General features: G+C 34.8%; 1 protein-coding gene across 1 annotated transcript in view; it reads left to right on the top strand.

Moving 5' to 3' along the window:
• The window catches only part of LOC135101053 (tetratricopeptide repeat protein 7B-like), a 60,478-nt gene that overhangs the window by 8,186 nt on the left and 26,067 nt on the right, over nucleotides 1-26,225 (top strand). The window contains exons 3-5 of the mRNA XM_064004627.1: nucleotides 16,006-16,174; nucleotides 16,619-16,648; nucleotides 23,442-23,630. Coding sequence (XP_063860697.1) covers nucleotides 16,006-16,174; nucleotides 16,619-16,648; nucleotides 23,442-23,630 — 388 coding nt within the window. The remainder of the gene's footprint in view (nucleotides 1-16,005; nucleotides 16,175-16,618; nucleotides 16,649-23,441; nucleotides 23,631-26,225) is intronic.

Genomic DNA, 26,225 nt, shown 5'->3' with positions numbered 1-26,225 from the left:
CAATTATGAAGTGCAGAAGAATATTTATAAAAAATGTATATATCAATCAAAAAAGTGTGTTTTCTATGTGTCTTCATTTTGTATAAAAAGTGAAATATGATTTTTATATGAACTGTGCTCCTAAAAACTCAAAACACTATTTTACATATGTATAATGGTTCTTTTGTAAGTAAAGAACGTATCACAGTTGTTAGGGAAAAATTCTTTAAATTAAATTTTTTTCAAAGTTTTTAACACCTGTAGAAAAAAAAAAAAATTTCCTACAAAAATTTCTCATCTCAGGTTATAGATGATTAAATTACAAAATACAGAAGAAGAAATATTTATAGAAAATGTATATATCAGTTGAAAAAGTATGTTTTCTATGTGTCTTCATTTTGTTTAAAAAGTGAAATATGATTTTTATCTGGACCGTTCTTCAGAAAACTCAAAACACAATGTTACATATTTATAATGGTTCTTTTATAAGTAAAGAACATATTACAGTTGTTAGGGAAAAATTCTTTAAATTAAATTTTTTTCAAAATTTTTAAAACAGGTCTGGACCTGTAGAAAAAATTGAAAAAAAAGTTTTCCAACAAGAATTTTTCATATAAGGTTACAGATGATTAAATTATTAAATGTAGAAGAATAATATTTATGTACGAGTATAATGTATATGTCAATCAAAAAAGTGTGTTTCCTACATGTCTTCATTTTGCATAAAGAGTGAAGTATGATTTTTATCTGAACCATTCTCGAAAAAACTCAAAACACTATTTTACATATGTATAATGGTTATTTTATAAATAAAGAACGTATCACAGTTGTTAGGGAAAATTCTTAAAATTCTTAAAATTTTTTTCAAAATTTTTAACACGTAGAAAAAATGAAAAAAAATTTTTCTCAAAGAAATTTTTCATCTAAGGTTACAAATGATTAAAATATGAAATGCAGAAGAAGAATATTTATTTATCAATAAAAAAAAAAAAAACTGTTTTCAGCGCATTTTAATTTTGTATAAAAAGTTAAATATGATTTTTATCTGAACTGTACTCCAAAAATTCAAAATGCTATTTTGCATATGTATAATGGTTCTTTTATAAGTAAAGAACATATCACAGTTGTTAGGGAAAAAATTCTCTAAATTCATTTTTTTTTTTTTTTTTTTTTTTTTTTTTTTTCAAAATAAAATTCAAAAAATTTTCCAATAAAAATATTTCACCAAAGGTTACAGATTATTAAATTATGAAATACAGAAAAGGGTATATATATATATATATATATATATATATATATATATATATATATATATATATATATATATATATATATATATATATATATATATATATATATATATATATATATAAAATGTATTTATCAATCAATAAAGTGTGTTTTCTACATGTCTTCATTTTGTATAAAAAGTAAAATATTGTTTTTATGTGAACCGCACTCCAAAAAACTCAAAACACTATTTTCCATATGTATAATGATTCTTGTAAAAGTAAAGAACATATTACAGTTGTTACAGAAAAATCTTTAAATTAAATTTTGCATGTCTTCAGTTTTATGAAAAGTGAAAAGTTTTTTTTATCTGAACCCCACTTCAAAAAAACTCAAAACACTATTTTTCATATGTATAATGTTTTTTTTTTATATATATAAGTAAAGAACATATCACAGTTGTTAGGGAAAAAATTCTTCAAATTAAATTTTTTTAAAAATTTTTAACACAGGTTGTAGAAAAAAAATGAAAAAAAATGTCCAATAAATATTTTTTCATGTAAGGTTACAGATGATTAAATTATGAAATGCAGAAGAAGAATATCTATAGAAAATGTATATATCAATCGAAAAAGTGTGTTTTTAGGTGACTTCATTTTGTATTAAAAGTGAAATATGATTTTTATCTGAACCGTACTCCAAAAACTCAAAACACTATTTTACATATGTATAATGGTTCTTTTATAAGTAAAGAACTTATCACAGTTGTTAGGGAAAAACTTCTTAAAATAAATTTTTTTCAAAATTTTTTCAAAATAAAATTGAAAAAAAATTTCCAATAAAAATATTTCACCTAAGGTTACAGATGATTAAATTATGATATGCAGAGAAAGAATATATATATATATATATATATATATATATATATATATATATATATATATATATATATATATATATATATATATATATATATATATATATATATATATATATATATATATATATATTTTTTTTTTTTTTTTTTTTTTTTTTATGTAGGAAGGATACTGGCCAAGGGCAACAAAAATCTAATAAAAAAAATGCCCACTGAAATGCCAGTCCCTTAAAAGAGTCAAAGCAGTGGTCAAAAATTGGTGGATAAGTGTCTTGAAACCTCCCTCTTGAAGGAATTCAAGTCATAGGAAGGTGGAAATACAGAAGCAGGCAAGGAGTTCCAGAGTTTACCAGAGAAAGGGATGAATGATTGAGAATACTGGTTAACTCTTGCATTAGAGAGGTGGACAGAATAGGGGTGAGAGAAAGAAGAAAGTCTTGTGCAGCGAGGCCGCGGAAGGAGGGGAGGCATGCAGTTAGCAAGATCAGAAGAGCAGTTGGCATGAAAATAGCGGTAGAAGACAGCTAGATATGCAACATTGCGGCGGTGAGAGAGGGGCTGAAGACAGTCAGTTAGAGGAGAGGAGTTGATGAGACGAAAAGCTTTTGATTCCACCCTGTCTAGAAGAGCAGTATGAGTGGAACCCCCCCAGACATGTGAAGCATACTCCATACATGGACGGATAAGGCCCTTGTACAGAGTTAGCAGCTGGGGGGGGTGAGAAAAACTGGCGGAGACGTCGCAGAACACCTAACTTCATAGAAGCTGTTTTAGCTAGAGATGAGATGTGAAGTTTCCAGTTCAGATTATAAGTAAAGGACAGACCGAGGATGTTCAGTGTAGAAGAGGGGGACAGTTGAGTGTCATTGAAGAAGTGGGGATAGTTGTCTGGAAGGTTGTGTCGAGTTGATAGATGGAGGAATTGAGTTTTTGAGGCATTGAACAATACCAAGTTTGCTCTGCCCCAATCAGAAATTTTAGAAAGATCAGAAGTCAGGCGTTCTGTGGCTTCCCTGCGTGATATGTTTACCTCCTGAAGGGTTGGACGTCTATGAAAAGACGTGGAAAAGTGCAGGGTGGTATCGTCAGCGTAGGAGTGGATAGGACAAGAAGTTTGGTTTAGAAGATCATTAATGAATAACAAGAAGAGAGTGGGTGACAGGACAGAACCCTGAGGAACACCACTGTTAATAGATTTAGGAGAAGAACAGTGACCGTCTACCACAGCAGCAATAGAACGGTCAGAAAGGAAACTTGAGATGAAGTTACAGAGAGAAGGATAGAAACCGTAGGAGGGTAGTTTTGAAATCAAAGCTTTGTGCCAGACTCTATCAAAGGCTTTTGATATGTCCAAGGCAACAGCAAAAGTTTCACCAAAGTCTCTAAAAGAGGATGACCAAGACTCAGTAAGGAAAGCCAGAAGATCACCAGTAGAGCGGCCTTGACGGAACCCATACTGGCGATCAGATAGAAGGTTGTGAAGTGATAGATATTTAAGAATCTTCCTGTTGAGGATAGATTCAAAAACTTTAGATATGCAGGAAATTAAAGCAATAGGACGGTAGTTTGAGGGATTAGAGCGGTCACCCTTTTTAGGAACAGGTTGAATGTAGGCAAACTTCCAGCAAGAAGGAAAAGTAGATGTTGACAGACAGAGCTGGAAGAGTTTGACTAGGCAAGGTGCAAGCACGGAGGCACAGTTTCGGAGAACAATAGGAGGGACCCCATCAGGTCCATAATCCTTCCGAGGGTTTAGGCCAGCGAGGGCATGGAAAACATCATTACGAAGAATTTTAATACATGGCATGAAGTAGTCAGAGGGTGGAGGAGAGGGAGGAACAAGCCCAGAATCGTCCAAGGTAGAGTTTTTAGCAAAGGTTTGAGCAAAGAGTTCAGCTTTAGAAATAGATGTGATAGCAGTGGTGCCATCTGGTTGAAGTAGAGGAGGGAAAGAAGAAGAAGCAAAGTTACTGGAGATATTTTTGGCTAGATGCCAGAAGTCACGAGGGGAGTTAGATCTTGAAAGATTTTGACATTTTCTGTTAATGAAGGAGTTTTTGGCTAGTTGGAGAACAGACTTGGCATGATTCCGGGCAGAAATATAAAGTGCGTGAGATTCTGGTGAAGGAAGGCTTAAGTACCTTTTGTGGGCCACCTCTCTATCATGTATAGCACGAGAACAAGCTGTGTTAAACCAAGGTTTAGAAGGTTTAGGACGAGAAAAAGAGTGAGGAATGTACGCCTCCATGCCAGACACTATCACCTCTGTTATGCGCTCAGCACACAAAGACAGGTCTCTGACACGGAAGCAGTAGTCATTCCAAGGAAAATCAGCAAAATACCTCCTCAGGTCCCCCCAACTAGCAGAGGCAAAACGCCAGAGGCACCTTCACTTAGGGGGATCCTGAGGAGGGATTGGAGTGATAGGACAAGATAAAGATATGAGATTGTGATCGGAGGAGCCCAACGGAGAAGAAAGGGTGACAGCATAAGCAGAAGGATTAGAGGTCAGGAAAAGGTCAAGAATGTTGGGCGTATCTCCAAGACGGTCAGGAATACGAGTAGGGTGTTGCACCAATTGCTCTAGGTCATGGAAGATAGCAAAGTTGTAGGCTAGTTCACCAGGATGGTCAGTGAAGGGAGAGGAAAGCCAAAGCTGGTGGTGAACATTGAAGTCTCCAAGAATGGAGATCTCTGCAAAAGGGAAGAGGGTCAGAATGTGCTCCACTTTGGAAGTTAAGTAGTCAAAGAATTTCTTATAGTCAGAGGAGTTAGGTGAGAGGTATACAGCACAGATAAATTTAGCATGAGAGTGACTCTGTAGTCGTAGCCAGATGGTGGAAAACTCGGAAGATTCATGAGCGTGGGCACGAGAGCAGGTTAAGTCATTGCGCACATAAACGCAGCATCCAGCTTTGGATCGAAAATGAGGATAGAGAAAGTAGGAGGGAACAGAAAAGGGGCTACTGTCAGTTGCCTCAGACACCTGAGTTTCAGTGAGGAAAAGAAGATGAGGTTTAGAAGAGGAGAGGTGGTGTTCTACAGATTGAAAATTAGATCTTAGACTGCGAATGTTGCAGAAGTTAATGAAGAAAAAGTTGAGGGGGGTGTCAAGACACTTAGGGTCGTCGACGGAAAGGCAGTCCGACCTGGGGACATTTATGGTCCCCTCCCCAGATGGGGACTCCGAGGCTGGTGTAGGAGTCGCCATGATTTAAAAATTTTTTTGAGTGAAGGGTGTGTGTGTTATTAGGTGCTTGTAGTTTTGTGTGGAGGAAGAGAGTTGTCTTTAGAGGGCAGGCTGTGACTACCCCCTTGTGTTGTGAGACACAAAGGGAAACGTTCAGTGAGGTCACAGCTGGGTTTAATGATAAGTTCACAGCACCCCCTGAACAGTGCTTTAGACCTCACCGGGAGTAATTATCGTTTCGGCAGGTGTCTACTGCCTCCTCCTGTTAATATATATATATATATATATATATATATATATATATATATATATATATATATATATATATATATATATATATATATATATATATATACTCGTATATATATATATATATATATATATATATATATATATATATATATATATATATATATATATATATATATATGTATATATCAAAAAGGTGTGTTTTCTACATGTGTTTATCTTGTATAAAAAGTGAAATATGATTTTTTTATTTGAACCATTCTCCAGAAAACTCAAAACACTATTTTTCATATGTATAAGGGTTCTTTTATAAGTAAAGAACGTATCACTGTTGTTAGGGAAAAATTCTTTAAATTATTTTTTTTCTATTTTTAACAGTCTGGATCTGTAGAAAAATTGAAAAAAAAATTTTCAATAAGTATCTAAGGTTACAGATTATTAAATTATGAAATACAGAAGAAGAATATTTATATAAAATGTAAATTTTAATCCACATTTTATACATTTTATATATTCTTAGTAAGGCAGGTGTTACAAGGGCATCCAAAATCTGCCCTATCACTTGACTTATGGCTTGCTGGGATTTCCAAGGTCATTGCCACTGTATTGCTGCATTTTCCCAGTAGGCAAATATCACAGTGTTGTGGCCACCTTCATTTCCACTCTTATTGCCTTGCTCCTGTTGGTCTTAGGTGTGATGGCATCTCTCACCATATTGCACACCAGCAATATCTCTTTACAATCCAGTCCCTACCTTTTTTACGAGTTTATTGTCTTCATACACATTTAAAATGTTTTTTCTAGGCCTATAAATCCTTGGTCTCTATCTCCTCTTTCCTTGTTGTGGTGCATCCATCTTGGTTGTGAATATTTAGTGTTGGAAAAGCAAGTTGAGACACCTCATCCACAATACTTAACTTCATTGTCCACTAAGTGTACTTAGGCAGAGCAAGTGTTTTGGAAGGTAAGACTTAAGCATTCTGCCAATACTTAAGTTTAAGATTTGAAAATTTTGTCTATTAAGTGTACTTAACATTACTAAGTATTCTTCATAGATACAGCCCCTGATCTACATAAATGCTATGCCTGAAGCAGTAAGGATTTACATGAGTTTCTTTGCAGATTATGCAAAATTACAGACATATAAGAAACAACAAAAACTATGAAATTTCTACAAGATTTGAATAAAATCTAGGACTGGAGTAAGAAATGGGAGGTGGAATTTAATGTGAAAAAATGTCATGTAATGGATATGGAAAAAAGTTAAAAGAGACCAAAATGGACATATAAAATGGGAAATGAAGAAATGATGAAAATACAAGAGGAGAAAGATGTGGGAGTGATAATACAGGATAGTCAACAGTCGGAGAAGCATGTAGAAAAGATAAAAGATACTCAGAGATACATATAGAATGGTGAAAAATATTGGAACAGCATTCCACTACATGGATAAAGATCTGATGAGAAAGATAATTACCACCATGATTAGACTAAATCTGGAATATGCTGAATCAGTGTGGTCTCCACACAAGAATAAACATGTAAAAAAAAACTGGAAAGGATACAAAGTATGGCAATGAAGATGGAAGAATTAACATGTGAAGAAAGGTTAAAGGAAATTAATCTGCCAACATTGGAACAAAGAAGAGAAAGAGGAAATTTAATACTAATTTATAAACTGTGGAATAGAGTGGAAGAAATAGATATTGAGAAACTGCTGCAAAGAGTAGGAGATACCAGTTACACACAAGGATACAGCAAAAAAAAAATAAGAAAAGATGTTTGAGTGACATAAAGAAACATAGTTTCCCACAGAGAAATATATAAATTTGGAATAAGCTAAATGAGCATGTAGTATTGGCAACAAGTGTGCACAACCTTAAGGAAAAACTGGACTAGTGTAGATATGGAGATGGGACAACAGGAATGTAGCTCAGGACCTGTAAATTACAACTAGGTAAATACAGAGAGAAAGAGAGAGAGAGAGAGAGAGAGAGAGAGAGAGAGAGAGAGAGAGAGAGAGAGAGAGTTGTGTCACACACAGCCACAATACATCTCTCAAACATGCACTTGGCTGTGTGTCGGCCAACTCTCCCATATTCTAAGTGCTTGGATGTTCATAAAATAAAGCAAGCATTCGGTAATTTTGAAATATGCTGTAATTTGCAAAGTTTCATAAAATGAGATGAGTGTTCAATAGCCTTAAAGGGGTCATTATACCAAAAATTTGGTAAATAGAGGTTCATTATGTCAACAGTTTACTGTATTTAAAAATATGTAACAAAAAATTGGGGTATTCTTTGTGGGGCTAGAGTGGATTAATGGCATTTTAATTCATTTCAGTGGGGAAAATTGATTTGACATACAAGCAAATTGAGTTACAAGCTCTATCATGGGACAAATTAAACTCATAAGTCGAGGTACCTCTGTGCGTGTGTGTCTATATATATATATATATATATATATATATATATATATATATATATATATATATATATATATATATATATATATATATATATATATATATATATATATATATACTCGTATATATATATATATATATATGTATATATATATATATATATATATATATATATATATATATATATATATATATATATATATATATATATATATATATATATATATATGCCTGTATATCTTCCATAAACAAGACAGTTTTACCAGTCTGAAACAGTTATCTTCTATTATATTACTTCTAATTTCATTGGTAAGCCATTAATGATATTTTCTATTCATTTATTCCATTTGTTGCATATTCTTAGGTATTGTTTCAATCAAGCTTTTCTTGCTATAAATTGCTTTACTGCAACATATTTGTCATGCCCATTACATTCAAGTAAATGCCACACTTTTTTCTAATGTAGAAAATCCATTGTATGATCCATTTGAATGGTATTACCTTTTTATCCATGTTTGGTGTGTCCCAAGAGTCATAATGTAAAGCATCATCCATCCATCATGACAGAGCTCTTGCAGTACATGCTGCTAATGTCCCCACTGGCCCAAAGACATTCTGGACATGATAAGATCATGCCAAACAGAAGTACATCCCTAAGTTAATAGAGGTTTAACATGCAGTGCAGTAAATTGCAGCATGACAGGCAGCACTCCACTTTAAAGCAACTTTTGGGATACCTGTTTTGTGAGTTTTATCCACAGAAAATGCATACTGTATATGGAAAACATACTTATTGTGTATACACTTAGTATTATCAATTCATAGTCCATGCAGTCAGTAACATAAAAAAAAGATTCATGCTTCACTTATTATCTTTGTTTACTTATTTAAATCTACATTTTATTTCACATTAACATCACTAGTGGCTTTCCCATGTCTTTACTACATTGTTGAAGTATTACCATTAACTCCAAAATTTTGATATTGGTACTATTCTATTTATTGATATAATAGATTATCTATGAAATGTGATGCCAACAGGCATTTTAACTATTAAAATATTTGAGAACATATACTTTCACTAATACTTGCTCTTCATTGGTTTTGATCTCTTGGAAAAGCTTACAAACTATAATATCCAACAACTTCACAAACAATTTGCACCATAACATATGTACAGTATATATGCACACACACACACACACACACACACACACATCAGAATTCCATATATTACATACTTTGAAAGCTATAATTAATGTGTAAAATGATAAGAGATGGTTTTCATAAATTAAATGAAAATAGAAGAAAAAGCTTGTGCCTTGACACACCTTCACCAGGGAGTGTCATTGATATGTGTGGGGGCTGATCATGGGGTGACCCACAGAACCATTTAGCAGCTTAAAGATTCTGCTGCCACACTCCAGCCTGCAGATGTACCACCAAGGAAAGTTGGCTTGGGATCCCAGAAGATAATTTCACATACAGACATAGGAGTTTGTCAGTATGTGAGGAAGTTATCTTCTGGGATCCCAAGCCAACTTTCCTTGGTGGGGGTGGGAAGGAGGGATTGACAGCAGAGCGTTTAAGCTGGTAAATGGCACTGTGGGTAGCCCCAAGATCAGCCACCACATGTATCACTGAAAACTCTCTGCTGCAGCTGTGACAAGGCACAAGCTGATGGTGCAAAAGTGATTCATATGCAGTTGAAAGAGTAGGGATTAAGCTTCATCTTACATTTTACTGAATTACTGCTAAAATGATCCACAGTTTTTTTCCAAAATGCCTGGGAAAAAATTTTCTTGCAAAATACAAATAACAGGCTCTTCAATTTGGATTGCATAAGTGCATAATTTCATAACAACCTTCAGAGCAGCTTGGCCATTGCTTACAGTGGGCACACTATAAGAGATAGTCTTGTACAGTGGATAATTTTTGTGTAGATGGCTTTCCTTAATTAAACAAATGTAATTTTTGTTAATAGGAACAGAACAATAAAAATACAGATGACATGTATGATAATAATGAATGTACACATATATCAAAACAATATCAAGACAAGAAAAAAGATTGCCCCTGAAATACATTGATATTTTAAAACATTGAAATATCTTCTAAATTATTCCCATTCCATCAACTGGAAAATTGTAGATATACAAGCTAAAAAAAAAATGAAAGGAACATATGATTTATTTTCTGCATTAGCAAATGATTCCCTCCAAATTTGATTTCTGGCTCTAGACCTGTAAACAAAACATTATACTCTAAAATAGGTACAACTCAAACCGCTCAGCCTAATTAACAGTATTTTTATCCTATGTTCATTGATAACTTTTTGTTTTGTCTGTTCACTGATTAGTCCAACTGACAGCAGAATTTTAGCCCTCTGATTTACATATTAACTGGGTATTAAAGATTACTAATTTGTATTATGTAATCAGACATAAATCAGAAGACTAAAATATCACTGTCAGTCTAATGTATCACTGGACAGACAGGACAGATTTACCAGAAGAGATAAGATAGAAATGTTGCTATTAAGGCTATCATAGGATTATCTCGAGCGGAAATCATAATTTAGGGTATGTGATTTTTTCTTTTAATTAATTTAAGTTTTTGTGAATTTTTTTTATTTTATTTATTTATTTATTTATTTTGTATGTATCTTAAACAGATTTTTTCAGTCTCTCTTAGTGGTGAGTGATGATGGCCTTAGAAGTGAGAACAAAGGTGATAAGGATTCATTGCACATTTATGTTAAATGGAGAGGAGTGGAAAATTTTAACATATTCTAAAATTTGAATGATGGAATGAAAGTAAAAATTGAATTAAATAATGTATTAAAAGGTAGCTCTTTTATTGTGAGGTAAAAAAGCACCTGGGCAGTAGTTAGTTGTTGATGTAATGGGAGATTAGTGAAATGGATATATCAAAGATTAGAATGGGAGGAGGCAGCTGTTTAAGAATAGCTGTATCTACAAGAGGGAAGGAACAGAGAAATATGTACATATGAGATAATGAATATAGAAAGACAAATCTCATTTTGAAAAAAAAATAAATAAATAAAATAGAAATAAACAAGCAAGTATAATCTAATGTTTAATAAGTGAAGGGCCCAAATGAGACATATGCCTCTTTTAATGTGGGGGAAGTGTAACACAACACTGCTAGATACATTTTTGTTACCATAAATGTTATTAACAGTGCATACATCCACTGTACTAAGAATGCGGAATTTCAGGCTTTCTTGTTAGACTACTTTCTTGCAGTCAGGCAATGAATGCTCATGTAATTGACTCCTGTGTATGAGAATAAATGAGAACCTTAAACTTTGTAAATGTGAAGGATGTCAAATTCATTCTCTTTAATGTTTTTATGTAATTTTGGTTTTGTTTACATTTGTTTTTGTGTTTTTGTATGTTATTCAGCCCCCCCCCTCTCTCTCTCTCTCTCTCTCTCTCTCTCTCTCTCTCTCTCTCTCTCTCTCTCTCTCTCTCTCTCTCTCTCTCTCTCTCTCTCTCTCTCTCTCTCTCTCTCTCTCTCTCTCTCTCTCTCTCTCTCTCTCTGTATCACATGCATTGTGTGTGTGTGTGTGTGTGTGTGTGTGTGTGTGTGTGTGTGTGTGTGTGTGTGTGTGTGTGTGTGTGTGTGTGTGTGTGTGTGTAATCATTGCACCATCAGTGGCTTTCCCACTGCTTAAAGGAGAGTTGTGTTAGGAAGTGCTGCAAGGAAGGGATTGACATTCATCAGAAACATAAATAATCTATTCATTTGGTACTAAATTTCTTTTGTAATTATCATAATCACAGTGTTTAAACAAAGACCAGACTCTATTCATTCAGCCCTAAACTTACTTTTCTTGTTCTAAAATAACTGTGCAGTGAAAGGAGGGTTTATAATGATAGTTAATGGAAGGAATTGTGCAGTCCGAGACAAATGGTGATGATGCACAGATGTGGCTCTCACAGCTGTGACGTAAGTGACTCTCCTCGGTGGCTTTCACCTTGGTGTAGTGTTTCCAGGTTGGAACAGAAGAGTTTGCATCTCCTTATTACACTGCAAGCTTTGCATTCAGCACATTACTGTGTGCTTTTCTGTTGCCTTGTATTGATGATATTTATAAAAGTATAAATGTATTTATATGAAATTGAATTTCCAGGTGTTTTTAATAATTGTGAAAATGAATGAAACTACTAAGGTGGGTTGTGAGGAAAGTGAATTTTTACTTAAAAATGAACCTGTTTTCTTTACATTTTTCTTTCCTGGCCTTCCTGCTTCCTGTCTAACATGTATGTACTGATTGTGTCTACTGTTATGCTCCTCAAACTTTAGTGTAATAATGATTAGTTTACTGCTCTCTCTCTCTCTCTCTCTCTCTCTCTCTCTCTCTCTCTCTCTCTCTCTCTCTCTCTCTCTCTCTCTCTCTCTCTCTCTCTCTCTCTCTCTCTCTCTCTCTCTCTCTCTCTCTCTCTCTCTCTCTCTCTCTCTCTCTCTCTCTCTCTCTCTCTCTCTCTCTCTCTCTCTCTCTCTCTCTCTCCCAAAGAATAATAGCTTCTAAAAGATTGTTTAGAGCAATATTTATTTCAGTTAATTTCTGTTCTTTGTAAATACTTAACATAGAATTTATGATCTATGTAGGTGGCTTATGTAGTTTTCATTGTTCATGGTATTTTTTATTAAGATAAAAGATATATTGATATATTTTGTTTATTTTTTTTCCAACATATGCATGAGTAAACCCAGCCTTGCTTACTGTCTTTAAAAGAAGCTTGCAATGTAGCACTGCTAGACTTTAGACCTTCTGTTTCTGTCAGATTATCTTGTTCATTATAACATCAGGAGCACCTTATCATACATTTGAAGTGCCTTGTGCTTTAATTGACTAGGAAATTAAATAAATCTATATAAGAACGCAAGAATGCAAGAAAACTTTACAAATCTGCATACCAATTTATTATAATAAAAACTGGAGAGTGTCATTTCTACCTGAAATTTTTTTGGGAAATTGTATATGTTTGTTGGGTCTGTTTTTCATTGACTGTGAGTCAGTGAGGTTTAAATAGGAGAGGTGGAAGGAAAAATGCCCAGGACTTTGAAACCTGTCCATGTCCTTATTGCATACTTCTATATATTTTTCTTTTCACTATAGATTCTCTCTCTCTCTCTCTCTCTCTCTCTCTCTCTCTCTCTCTCTCTCTCTCTCTCTCTCTCTCTCTCTCTCTCTCTCTCTCTCTCTCTCTCTCTCTCTCTCTCTCTCTCTCTCTCTCTCTCTCTCTCTCTCTCTCTCTCTCTCTCTCTCTCTCCCTCCCTCCCTCCCTCCCTCCCTCCCTCCCTCCCTCTCTCTCTCTCTCTCTCTCTCTCTCTCTCTCTCTCTCTCTCTCTCTCTCTCTCTCTCTCTCTCTCTCTCTCTCTCTCTCTCTCTCTCTCTCTCTCTCTCTCTCTCTCTCTCTCTCTCTCTCTCTCTCTCTCTCTCTCTCTCTCTCTCTCTCTCTCTCTCTCTCTCTCTCTCTCTCCCTAATTTTTAATTCCTTGAAAGACATGATTAACTTCTTGGCTCTGTTTTGCAGATTGCTATCATAAGTTAATGAAATTTTTTTTTTTGTGAGGTGTGATAAAAGAATTTACAAACTTGAAATACAGGGCTTGTTCAATAGCTATGACAGGTTAATTATATCCAACATTTACTATATACAGATTAATTCATTATATTGAGGTATTTACAATATAGTATTTACGATACAGTAAATCCTCTGAACATAACTTTAATTTGTATACTGAAAATTCATATTCACAACAATTTTTCCCAATAAAAAAAATAAAATAATGTGTTTCAGCACCAGTTAAAATCTGCAAAACACCCACAATGACTATCCTTTTCAACATAAATGAGAGATTATTCCTAGTAACTAACTTTGCTAAAAGTACTATATGGTAAAATATTATTTCAATAATAAATAATAAAGAAGGAATAGTGACCAGCCAAATATTCTGGTGAGGTCAATTGTCTGTATGGTTTTCTCATACTTTTCAATCATCTTCACTGCATTGGTGATGGAGTCTCTGTCCTCTTGCCAGGGATTGTAAGCTTCTTTCTTGACACTGTAACAGGTACAGAAAAAGCAGGAAAAGAGCATTGTAAATATAAGTCCTAACACCACAAGAAACAGCTCTCATATGGTAGCAACTAGTGAGGTGGGTGGACTGCTGGCAAAATGTGTTGCCTAACAGTCAACTCTCAAAATCCCTGAATAATATTCTGGGAAAAAGTGCTCCTAGACTCCTCATTCTATATACCTCCATGCACATCATAAAAACAGGCCAAGGCATCACATTTATGTTCAGAGGAAAATTCATGTTCAGAATAGAAAAATATATTTGTATGCCATTTGGATTTGGAAAAATTCATGTTCAGATTTACTTGTGTTCAGAAGTTCTACCATACTATTAACATTGAAGATTTGTGTAGAATGAAACAGTGTTCAGGTGTCATTGCTATGACAATTGTATTATTGAGCCACATTAAATACTCACAGAGCCACTATTTTAACAAAAGTAGCCAACCCACCCATCCTTAATTTTCCATCAAACTATCCATCTATTTATTGATTAATTTACTTATCTATAATGGTGGCTGCTCAATGAAACTTCCTCAGGGTGTTGATGTGACAACTGTGTATGTACAAATTGTAATTCATTTATGAATTCTTCAGCACTTTTACTTGGCCACTCTCCTCATCTTTAAAATATTAGGATTGGATAGGTCTGTTTTCTCATAAGATCTTCCTCTCCTCCACAACTTCATCAGACTTTTACATGATAACCTTAAAACACAGCATAACAGTCTCACTCTCTAATTATGACTATAACCACCTCAATACTTTTAACTCTTAATTTTCTTAGTTGACAACTATTTATTTATATATGTCTCAATATAGAATTGCAATATCTTCCCAATATCTTATTGTTATTGAAAGAGTATACAGGAAATTTATTCAGGTGGGAAAGACACTCTTAAGTATGTTTGGTTGAAATACATTATTAACTTGAACAACTTGATTTAATGCAATGTTCAAATGAAAACTTCCAAATCTAGCAAACTCATCATCTAAAAGAGTTTTATGGCAGCACTTGATTCCATAGGTCTAGAAACTACTGTCAAGTGGAACTACAGTATATACTCTGTACCAGTCCATAACATGATGTAGTATAATGCTGAACAAATTATTGCCCAGTGTCTGTAATTATTCCTGTCAAGTTTACAATAGTGACAGGCATGTCTAGTTGATGCTAGTCTAAGATTATCCATTGTCACTTTTTTTTTCCTTTTAGACTACTTACAACTTAGTGTAAACTTCTGCTAGATACCCACAAACCACTGATGGATTTTTACCACAGAAGCCTGCCAAGATATATTGATCACATTAATTTGCTAAAGACTCAGAGGTTTGGACATATGAACATGATGTTAAAATGAGTAGATTAGTACTTGCTTGTTAGGAATGAAAGCAGGATATTGGAACCAGAAATACATTTTTCCTTAAAATCTTTACATTTTACAATGAACATAATTATCATGTTCTAACCAATTACTGAACTGTGCTTGGCAGGCTCTGCTTTGTATTACATATTTTAAGATTATTACCAGTTGGTCTCAAGCATAGCCATTGAAAGTTTGTTACATTGTGTCCTTGAAACTCTGTTACTAGAGTTCCTCTAAACAGAATGTTGAAATTTTATTGTCAAAACTAAATGTCCTTGTCATTAGCTTGTTCCTTTCAAATATCATAAAATTTTGAAGTTTTCATTGTCTATATATATATATATATATATATATATATATATATATATATATATATATATATATATATATATATATATATATATATATATATATATATATATATATATGAAGATAATTAGACATAATGGGTGTGATCTTTTGTTTTATTTCCTTATTATTAAGATCAGTGACACCTTAATGTCAATGGACATTAATTTACTTGAACAAGACACTAATAGAGCTGTTTTGTAATAAGATTTCTTGTGTTCCTGTAGCTTGAGGTCTCCCTGGATGCTCTACTGCTCCTATCCAAGCTGGAATATGCCATGGGAGACTATGAAGGGGCTCTGGGCCGCCTCTCAGCTGCTGGTCTTGACCAGCTCACCGAGAAGAGCCTGCCCACTCGCTCCCTTAGGATTGTTGCAGAGTCCTATGCCATAAAGGGTGAGAAAGTATATTCTGGTATATTTACTTTTAATAACTCTCCATTCAAAATTAAAAGCGTAACTATCTTATCATTATTAACGATATTGAATTTGAGTATACATTTTGTACATTGTTTTGCATATTCTAACTTAATATATCTCATGTGTAATGAACTATTTTATGTATTTTGTTGTCTATTTCTCTTTTTTGCATATGTAGATGAGCAGTATTTAGAGCTGGTCTTCTTATACTGTATCTTTGGTGTGTAATACTCTAAGCTTTAGGGTATATAACTTAAGCAAAAAAAAATCTTATACCATGAAGAATGTTTTTTATAATATAAGTATTATGTAGAGCTTGTTTATGTGTGTACCATAATATGAGATACATTTGTATGTGTAAGAAATCAGAGATAAATCCTTATTGTTGTAACTCCTCATTCTTGATATGTAATTTCTTCAGGACTATGCTCAGCGCTTCATCCCAGAAACAGCAAGTATTGTTTTGGTAGAAATAAACTTACAATAGCTAACAGTCAGGGTTGTTCTTCATAATTATGTTTTGATAGTGTGTGTGACAAATACAAGGACAGATGCTTCATAGATAACTCACTCTTAGGACTTCATTGCTTCAGTGTCTGTTACTTGTACACCAACACCAGCCGTGTAGGTTGTTGAGAACTGATGTAGCACAAGGTACTGTGTTGAAAGTATACTTGCATAAAATTGAGTGCATAGACAAAATTTTGTTATGTTCATAGGAAGCATGTGTGAAAGATTACAGCTGTGAAAATTCAAATATGTTATGAAGCCTTCAGTGATATACTGTTTGCATGTTAAGTGGTGAGTGGATGACAGTAAGTGTTTATTTTTTTTATTTTTTTTTTTTTTCCAGGTGCATGTACAGGCTTCCCCCTTATTTATAAATGAGTGATGAAAAAATTGAGAACTTTTGGAAACTACATATCACTATTCTGTCTTGCAAGACTTATTTACCTTAGGCTAAAACATATTCTTGTGAACACAGATCATGTCTTTGGAATTATATGAAACACAGACACTGTATCTAATATTAGCATGTATAATATTTCATGCCATAGACATGACAAAAAAAAAAAAAAAAAAAAAAAAATATATATATATATATATATATATATATATATATATATATATATATATATATATATATATATATATATATATATATATATATATATATATATATATATATATATATATATATATATATATATATATATATATATATATATATATATATGTGTGTGTGTGTGTGTGTGTGTGTGTGTGTGTGCCAGTGAATTATACAACTACACATGGTGTTAATACTTATTGCATATTTATTAGCAATGCAAAATTCCATAGCTATTACACCATCCATTGCAAATTGTCTGTCTCTAGAAACAATTAGCAAAAGTTATTATTGATTTCAAGGGCATTACTGTATTTTCATTGTTTATGAAGTAAAGGAGAGTCATATCTTTACTAATCAATGCAAAATCTATATTTGTAAATCTTTAGGACAAAATTATTCTATGAACAGTTTCAGAAATTCAGTTTGAATGTTAATAATTTGGGGTCAGCCTTTATGTGAATTTTGTAACATACCGTATCTTGCACTCAGTAGATAACACAAACATGAATATACATATTACCTTTCAAAACAAAAGTATGCTTTTTCATTTCAAAGTATGCAAAAGACCATTCTCTCTCTCTCTCTCTCTCTCTCTCTCTCTCTCTCTCTCTCTCTCTCTCTCTCTCTCTCTCTCTCTCTCTCTCTCTCTCTCTCTCTCTCTCTCTCTCTCTCTCTCTCTCTCTCTCTCTCTCTCTCTCTCTCTCTCTCTCTCTCTCTCTCTCTCTCAATACTACAATATGAAATCATTCTTGCATATTCAGTTGCATAATTTTGAAGGTTTTCAAACCTGTGACAGCAAGCTTGGTGTGCATGGATGGTACTGTGGATTAACCTCTGGGGTTAGAGCATGAGATGTTTCAGAGTGTTGTAAAGCTCTGCTAGAGGAAACTGTGTAGTGAATAACTGTTCTGTCAAACAGTCATGGCATGATTATTTTAACAGGATTTGTGTGTTATGTAGTGTGTGTGTGTGTGTGTGTGTGTGTGTGTGTGTGTGTGTGAAGATAAAGCATTCATGCATGTGTTTGTGCATTCATGCATACATGCATTCATGTTTGCAACACACACACACACACACACACACACACACACACACACACACACACACACACACACACACACACACACACACACACACACACATATATATATATATATATATATATATATATATATATATATATATATATATATATATATATATATATATATATATATATATATATATATATATATACATACATACATACACTAAAAGTGAAAATGAAACTTGGTCTTTTAAAAGTGATGACTATATAATATGGTAAGGTAATTAGGCATTGAGGTTGCAAGATGACCCACTAAGTGAGGCCATGACAGGTAGACATGAGATTGAGTGCATCAGTGAAAGGAAGAGAATGTGCAGATTGCATTGTAGAAAGAAAAGAGGAGAATGAACAGATGAGGCATTTTGATAATACTGAAAAGAAAAGAAGAGTGGTAGTACGAGTAAGTGGACTAAAGAGTGTATTGGATGAGGTCTTGTATAAGAACCAGAGAAACATTGATTTAACAAATAAGCTGTATACAACCATCCAGGCTGGCAAGATGACAAGCTGACCCATAAAAGCATGGAATCTGCTTTTGAAAACTATTGACAAAACATTATGAGAAAGTATTAGTCAGTAGCTTTCCAACCATTTGCATACACAGTGGAACCTCAGTTACCAAACTCCTCCATTTTTTAACAAATCAGTTTTTGAACAAAGTTCTGAACACATTATTGCTTCAGTTGTGGTACCATTATTTGGTTTTAGAACAAAGTTACTTGATTTATATTAAAAGGCATAACAAGAGCTACCATTTATCACTAATTTATAGTTCCTGTAAATATTTACTCTGCTTTTATAATAAATATTTGGAGGAGAACTACAGAGTGTAAGACAGTAATTCAGTCTTTGAAATAAGGTAAATGTGATCCCATTGAAAAAGCCTTGATATAAACAAACAGTTTTTGGTGCTCAGGAGTCCTCTTGTGGTTCTCTTGATGACCCACAATGCCATCACTACTACAAAACTGCATTTTTCCAGCAGCTTCTCCCAGCAGCAGTGTTATGATTACCTTCATTTTGGCAATAAGTGGGTTGTTCCTTTCATTGTCCCCCTGTAAGACTTCCCCCACTAGATTGGTGACAAAGAGAATACCTGTATGGTCTAAACAATATCTTCTGATGAGTTCTGTGTCACTAAGCTCATTCAGTACATCCTTTCTAGATAAATAATTTGTGAGTTGGAGATGTTGTGAAGCAGCCATCTTGGCTATGGGAGTGTCTATCTTAAGCTGCCAAGACAGGGTAGACTGATGTCTGGGAATGGATTAATCCATTTTATATTGATTCCTATAGGGAAAACAGTTTCAGTTTTCAGACATTTTGGATTTTGAATGGCATTCAAGAGTGAATTGAGTTTCAGAACTGAGGTTCCACTATAAAAGTGTCTTGTGGCTTTTAACTAATGAATGTGGTCATAGTGAAAGCTCTTACTTTTATTCATCCATCTCAGGTATATATTTTTCTGCCTTACTCACTTTTCCAGTGAATATTCTCATAATTTTCACTTACATTTTATAAGCTATCCTTTTGCATCCATATAATTTACACAGCTTTGGTATGTGTTCTTTTTATCTCATTCTTAACTGATCTCTCCACCACTCCTCAGACCATTCTATCTCTTATACTAAATTTGTTATGCCTTATGTTTGTACTTTCATTGTCCTCAGAATTAACTCTATTTGTGCAATCAAATTTTTAGGCATTTTTTCCATTAAGCTATTTTGCCTCATTTTTATATTAAAATAAGTCCATTGTGTCAATTTTTTACATTATATGGGTAGCACCCAGATCCATATGTAGTATTCATAGCATTTTCAAAATGTGAGCTATGACATAATATCTATTAGGAAGAGATTAAAGAAAACTTTGTTATATGTTTACTACTGTTTCTTGATAGTATTGTTTTAATACTCTTATTTGCATTTTGTTATTTTCAAATTGCATTTTTTGGAAAGCGAAATAACAAAAAGTAAACTAAAAACAGAAACAGTATCAGGTTTGCCAGGAGAGATCTTTTGGTGTATATCAAGGAATTCATCCCAAGAGCTTATGCATGATAGATGAAGTATTGAAGTACAATCTCATTCTGTCCAAGGTGTGTTTTTAATGTTATCATGAATTTGGCTGAGCTTTCAGAATATGAGTATAAATGAAAATGGGGAAGGAGGATTTCAGCTTCAAGAAACAATAATGATATTTGTACTTTGATTTCTGTCAGAAGTTTTATCAGTACATGAATTATATAATATGTGATAGAGATCATGAATAAAATAGGTGAACAGTAAGAGAAGAAAGATGTAAGATATATTTCTGTGGAGCAAAGAGTGGTTAGATGTGACAGAGATAAGTGGATGATAATTGTTAAGGCCTAAACAATGATGCAGCCTCCAAGGCCTCATTGGGATGTTCTCCTTCATCTGGTCCAATCATCTGATCAGGTCAGAGATAGAAATGGGGGTGTGTCTTTTGCAGTTCTGTTGCTGGACTTTGATGCTATATGTCTTGCTTTTGTGCAGTGTGATTGATAGGGATCGATTTTAACCCCCTCTAGAGATCTAAAGGTACATGTATGCATGAGGGCACCTTTTCTTAGTTGGTACTCATATATAGATATAGACAAATGTAACAGAGTTTTTCAGTGATGTACTCATATTTTAGTTGGTACATGTAATTTGTATTTATTTTCAAGGTCTGTTGAATAATGTAATTGAACCAATTATTCCTGTCTCAGCAATCCAGTTCTGTTTGAAATATGATTGTTTATTAATTCTAAACCTTGAAAAGTTGTCATGTATAGTTGATTAGGCCTTTGTCATAAGTATCATTGATCACTTAGCAAAGAAAGTCATTGTGTCATACTTATGTGTTTATTTTCAAATTTGTATTATTAAAATGTTGTTTTGCAACTGTACCTTGAAAATCCATATGAAAATACATATATTAGATATATATATAGATTAATTATGTATGGTTAGTATTTTGGAAATGGTCTTCTGTGTCTTTCAGCAATTACTGTCTCTTTCCTTTGCTTGACTTCTTTCACTATGTATTTAATAACATCTGCTTTAAAGCCATTTCACACTGGTTACCATGCTATGTGAGCCACATTATGCAATGGACACAATCAAGCAATGCTTGCTATGAGTGTTCACACTGAAAGCTATGTCTGTGAACAATTTTCAAACTAAGAGCCATTCTTACACTGGCTCTTGGCTACAGCAGTGGGAGAAGGTTCACTGCAGTCTCCTGAGGTGGATAAGGAGGAAGAGTTATTAATTTTGACTGTAGCCATGAACAAAAAGAGAAAAAAGTAGGTATATCAAATGAATACAAAAAGCCCAGAGTTTGGTAATATCATCATCTTGTTCAAGAGTTGGAAAGGGATGAAGAAAAATTTCATATTGTCTCCCGGTCAATTCACTGAAGCCCTTACTCATAGAACAAGACATCAAGAAGCAGGGCATCACCTACATCTAGAGTGTGTAGTGTGAGGCATCTGTCCCAAAGGGCAATCCCAAAGTGATGTATAAAGATTAGATATTATGATGTCAGATTTTTGTTGCTAATTTTCGGAATTCACCTAGAATACGCTAAGATTGATATATTCATGACATTCAGTGTATCCATTTACTAAGAACACTAAATTGTGTTCTTTGATCATTAGTTTGAAGCTAGGGAACCTATGCCTGAAATATAATTTAAACAACCTTAATTTTCTTATTAAATATATGTGTACAAGCATGATGAATAATATTTTCACAAGATTTGAATATTTGTACCATACAGTATTTGGGGGCTGTTAATGGGACATGATTAAGTAACCGCCCACCTTTCTCTCTCTCTCTCTCTCTCTCTCTCTCTCTCTCTCTCTCTCTCTCTCTCTCTCTCTCTCTCTCTCTCTCTCTCTCTCTCTCTCTCTCTCTCTCTCTCTCTCTCTCTCTCTCTCTCTCTCTCTCTCTCTCTCTCTCTCTCTCTCTCTCTCTCTCTCTCTCTCTCTCTCTCTCTCTCTCTCTCTCTCTCTCTCTCTCTCTCTCTCTCTGTGTGTGTGTGTGTGTGTGTGTGTGTGTGTGTCACTGGAAATCAGCTTACAGTTATCATTAAGTTAATGACATCAAATTTTCCTTCTTTCATTTCTAAATAAAGTCATGACAAGAGGCTCTTGATAATTGTTGTTGACTTTGCAGCATGTATGAAAAGACACAACGTATTGTATTGATACAGTACAGCAAAAAAAGGAAAAAAAAATAATTTGAATTGTTATATCACTGATTACTGTGATTGAAATTGCATATTACGTTAAATATTTGGTGTTTAGGCACCTGGACAATGAAGACATTTTAAATGGTAACTGAACAGGAATACTCTTGTTTCTTTATATAAAATTGCACTACAGTACTTTGAAAGTAGCATTCATAAAGCACAGTAATATTGCATGATTGTTTATTTGAATATTCTGCACTTTGCATGTCTTAGATTTAAGCTGAAAGTTAAATTAATATATTGCATTTAATTTGGCCATGTTTGTGTTATGCTATATTTCTTAGAAATTTTATAATTTAAACATTTATTTTGTCAAAATCCAATGCTGAAACCTGATTTGTTGCTCAGCATCACTGGCTCACTTGTCAAGCTGCACACTAACTTACAAACATTATTACAAGTTAAAACCAGCTATTCAAGCCACATATTGCATGGCACTTAAGACTACACATGAAGCTCCTACAGTTGAAATAAAAAATGTGCATAAACTTCATAATATTAAATATTACCAAATTCAGTTTCTTCATTTAACAAAATAGTGCATTATAAATAAATGATCACCTGAAGGCTTGCTTCTTAAATAAGCATGACATTTATTCAACCAACCAAAAGCTTTTGAAGCACTTATTATTTTGTTTCAACCAAAATAGTACATTTCAGCATTATAATTCAGTGAACACTGAAGTTATAAACAAGAGCATTTTGCATGTTTTCAATAGATTGTATACATTTTTTTCAGAATCATAAAGTATATTATAATATAATGACTATTATTTCCTTCAGGCCTGTGCTCAGAACGTGTTCCTCTGCCCAACAACAGCAAATATCAGAGAGCTGAGAAGAATGAGAAGATGATTCGATGTTTTGAGTTGGCTGGTGACCTGACTTTGCTGTACCTGCAGGAACAGGATAAATTAACCTCCACTCCCTCAACTCACTCACTCCAGTCCCTTCCTGCCAGTAACACAACAGGTAATAGAAAACTATATGTATTGCAGTTTTATAAGATATTTCCAAAAATCTTTGGTGTGGTTTCGCTGAATTTATGTTATCAGAATACGAACCTGAAATTCTTTAAACTACTGTATTTGCCAGCACATTAGATGCACTTTTTTCTTGAATTTTTTCTTATAATTACCCTGCATCAAATACAGCTGTAGTACAGATGTCTAGGCCTGTAAGCCTATGCCTAGAGATGTGGAATATAAGCAGTAGTACACTAAGCACAAATGTTGTTACTAATAATAAAATTCTCTCTCTCTCTCTCTCTCTCTCTCTCTCTCTCTCTCTCTCTCTCTCTCTCTCTCTCTCTCTCTCTCTCTCTCTCTCTCTCTCTCTCTCTCTCTCTCTCTCTCTCTCTCTCTCTCTCTCTCTCTCTCTCTCTCTCTCTCTCTCTCTCTCTCACACACACACACACACACACACACACACACACACACACACACACACACACACACACACACACACACACACACACACACACACACACAGAGGAAGAGAGAGAGAGAGAGAGAGAGAGAGAGAGAGAGAGAGAATGGAAGGAGGAAGGATGAGTGAGTGGGTGGGTGGGATGGATGGATGGAAGAAGGGAAGGGGGAGGAGGTCAAGAAAAGGGAATGCGGATGAATGGATGGAAGAAAGAAGGGAAGGGGGAGGAGGTCAGGAAAGGGAATGGGGAAGGAAGGATGGAAGGATGGAGAGAGAGAGAGAGAGAGAGAGAGAGAGAGAGAAACACACACACACACACACACACAGACACACACACACACATACACACACACATACACACACACATACACACACACACACATACACACACACACACACACACACACACACACACACACACACACACACACACACACACACACACACACACACACACACACACACACACACACACACACACACACATACATACACACACTTATATATATATATATATATATATATATATATATATATATATATATATATATATATATATATATATATATATATATATATATATATATATATATATATATATATATATATATATAGACGCACACACACACACTCACACACAAACGCATGCACTTTTAGATGTAATGGTAGTACTGCATGGCTACGGTGCTGCGTCACACCAGATGTGAGAACAAAACACACTCTTTTAGGGGGTTTTGGCACCCACTCTCTTCCTATTATTCATCAATGATCTAAACCAAATTTCTTGTCCTATCCACTCCTACACTGATGATACCACTTTTCCATGTCTTTTTATAGAAGTCCAGCCTTTCAGGAAGTAAACAGCTCATGCAGGGAAGCTACAGAATTCCTGACTTCTGATCTTTCTAAAATTTCTGATTGGGGCAAAGCAAACTTAGTATGGCCTCATTGGCCTCACTGAACTTTTCCCTTTGTGTCTTACAATACAAGGGAGCAGTCACAGCCTGCCCTCTAAAGATAACTCTCTTCCTTCACACAAAACTATATACAACTAATTTTACACACACCCTTCACTCTAAATCCCCATCTGGGAAGGGTACCACAAACAAGTGTCTTGACAACCCCCCTCAACTTTTTCTTCATTAACTAATGCAAGATTCCCAGTCTTAGATATAATTTTCAGTCTTTAGAACACTACCTCTCCTCTACTAAACCTCATCTTCTTTTCTTCTTCACTGAAACTCAAGTGTCTGAAGCAAGTGACAGTAGCCCCTTTTCTGTTCCCTCCTACCTTCTCTATCCTCATTTTCAATCCAAACCTGAATGTTGCATCTGTATGTGCAAAGACTCTACCTGCTCTCTGTATCCTTCTTGTAGGTTCTCGGGCAACATAAAGTCACAAGTTCCCAGTGCTTTTAATGTGTAGACAGGTACAAGTACGTATGTGCGAGCCGGTGGCGGCGTGGTACAGAACTCAATGATTAATACAGAGCAAGGGGCGAAGTAAACACTAGTGAAACAGTGAAGCATGAAACCAATACAAACTATGAACCCTAACCAATACAGTGAAGCCCCGTAACAATGAAGCATTCATACTTCACACATCTCCCCCTTCCTCTTCACGTTCATTAACTAGCTATGAACGTAAGGCTATACGCGCTGAGCGGCGTATGGGTCCGTCGGCTTCCCAACGGCGGCGTTGGCGTGCGTTTGGGGTGGCGGGATCGGGGATCTTCTGAGCTGGGGGGTGTAAGGGCTGCCCGTCGTGACTGTCTCTTTCCGCGGTAGATGGGGCAGGGACCACACGAATGAAGCGGCGATTCCGCCACAATACGCGTCCAGCGGTAGTCTTCACCAGGTAGTCGCGGCTCTTGCCAATCCCCATGACTACGCCCACTTTATCCCATCGCTTAGTGACGGGATCTTGGAGCCTGACGTGGGCGCCAAGGTCAAGTGGTGGCAGGGGGCGGGCGTGGGCGTCATAGCGTTCCTTGACAGCCTCGGTCCGCGCGGCAGCACGATGATCACACTCCTCGGTCCTCTCTTGCCACTCAGCCGTGAAGGAGACGCTGTGGGCGGGGACGCAGGAGCGTAGCGGGTGGCCGAACAACACCTGGGCAGGAGAACGGCCGTCCTGTC

This window comes from Scylla paramamosain, chromosome 6 (assembly GCF_035594125.1).
Source record: "Scylla paramamosain isolate STU-SP2022 chromosome 6, ASM3559412v1, whole genome shotgun sequence".
Classification (NCBI taxonomy): domain Eukaryota; kingdom Metazoa; phylum Arthropoda; class Malacostraca; order Decapoda; family Portunidae; genus Scylla; species Scylla paramamosain.
Note: the sequence above shows the minus strand (reverse complement) of the source record. Positions and strands in the feature narration are given on the sequence as shown.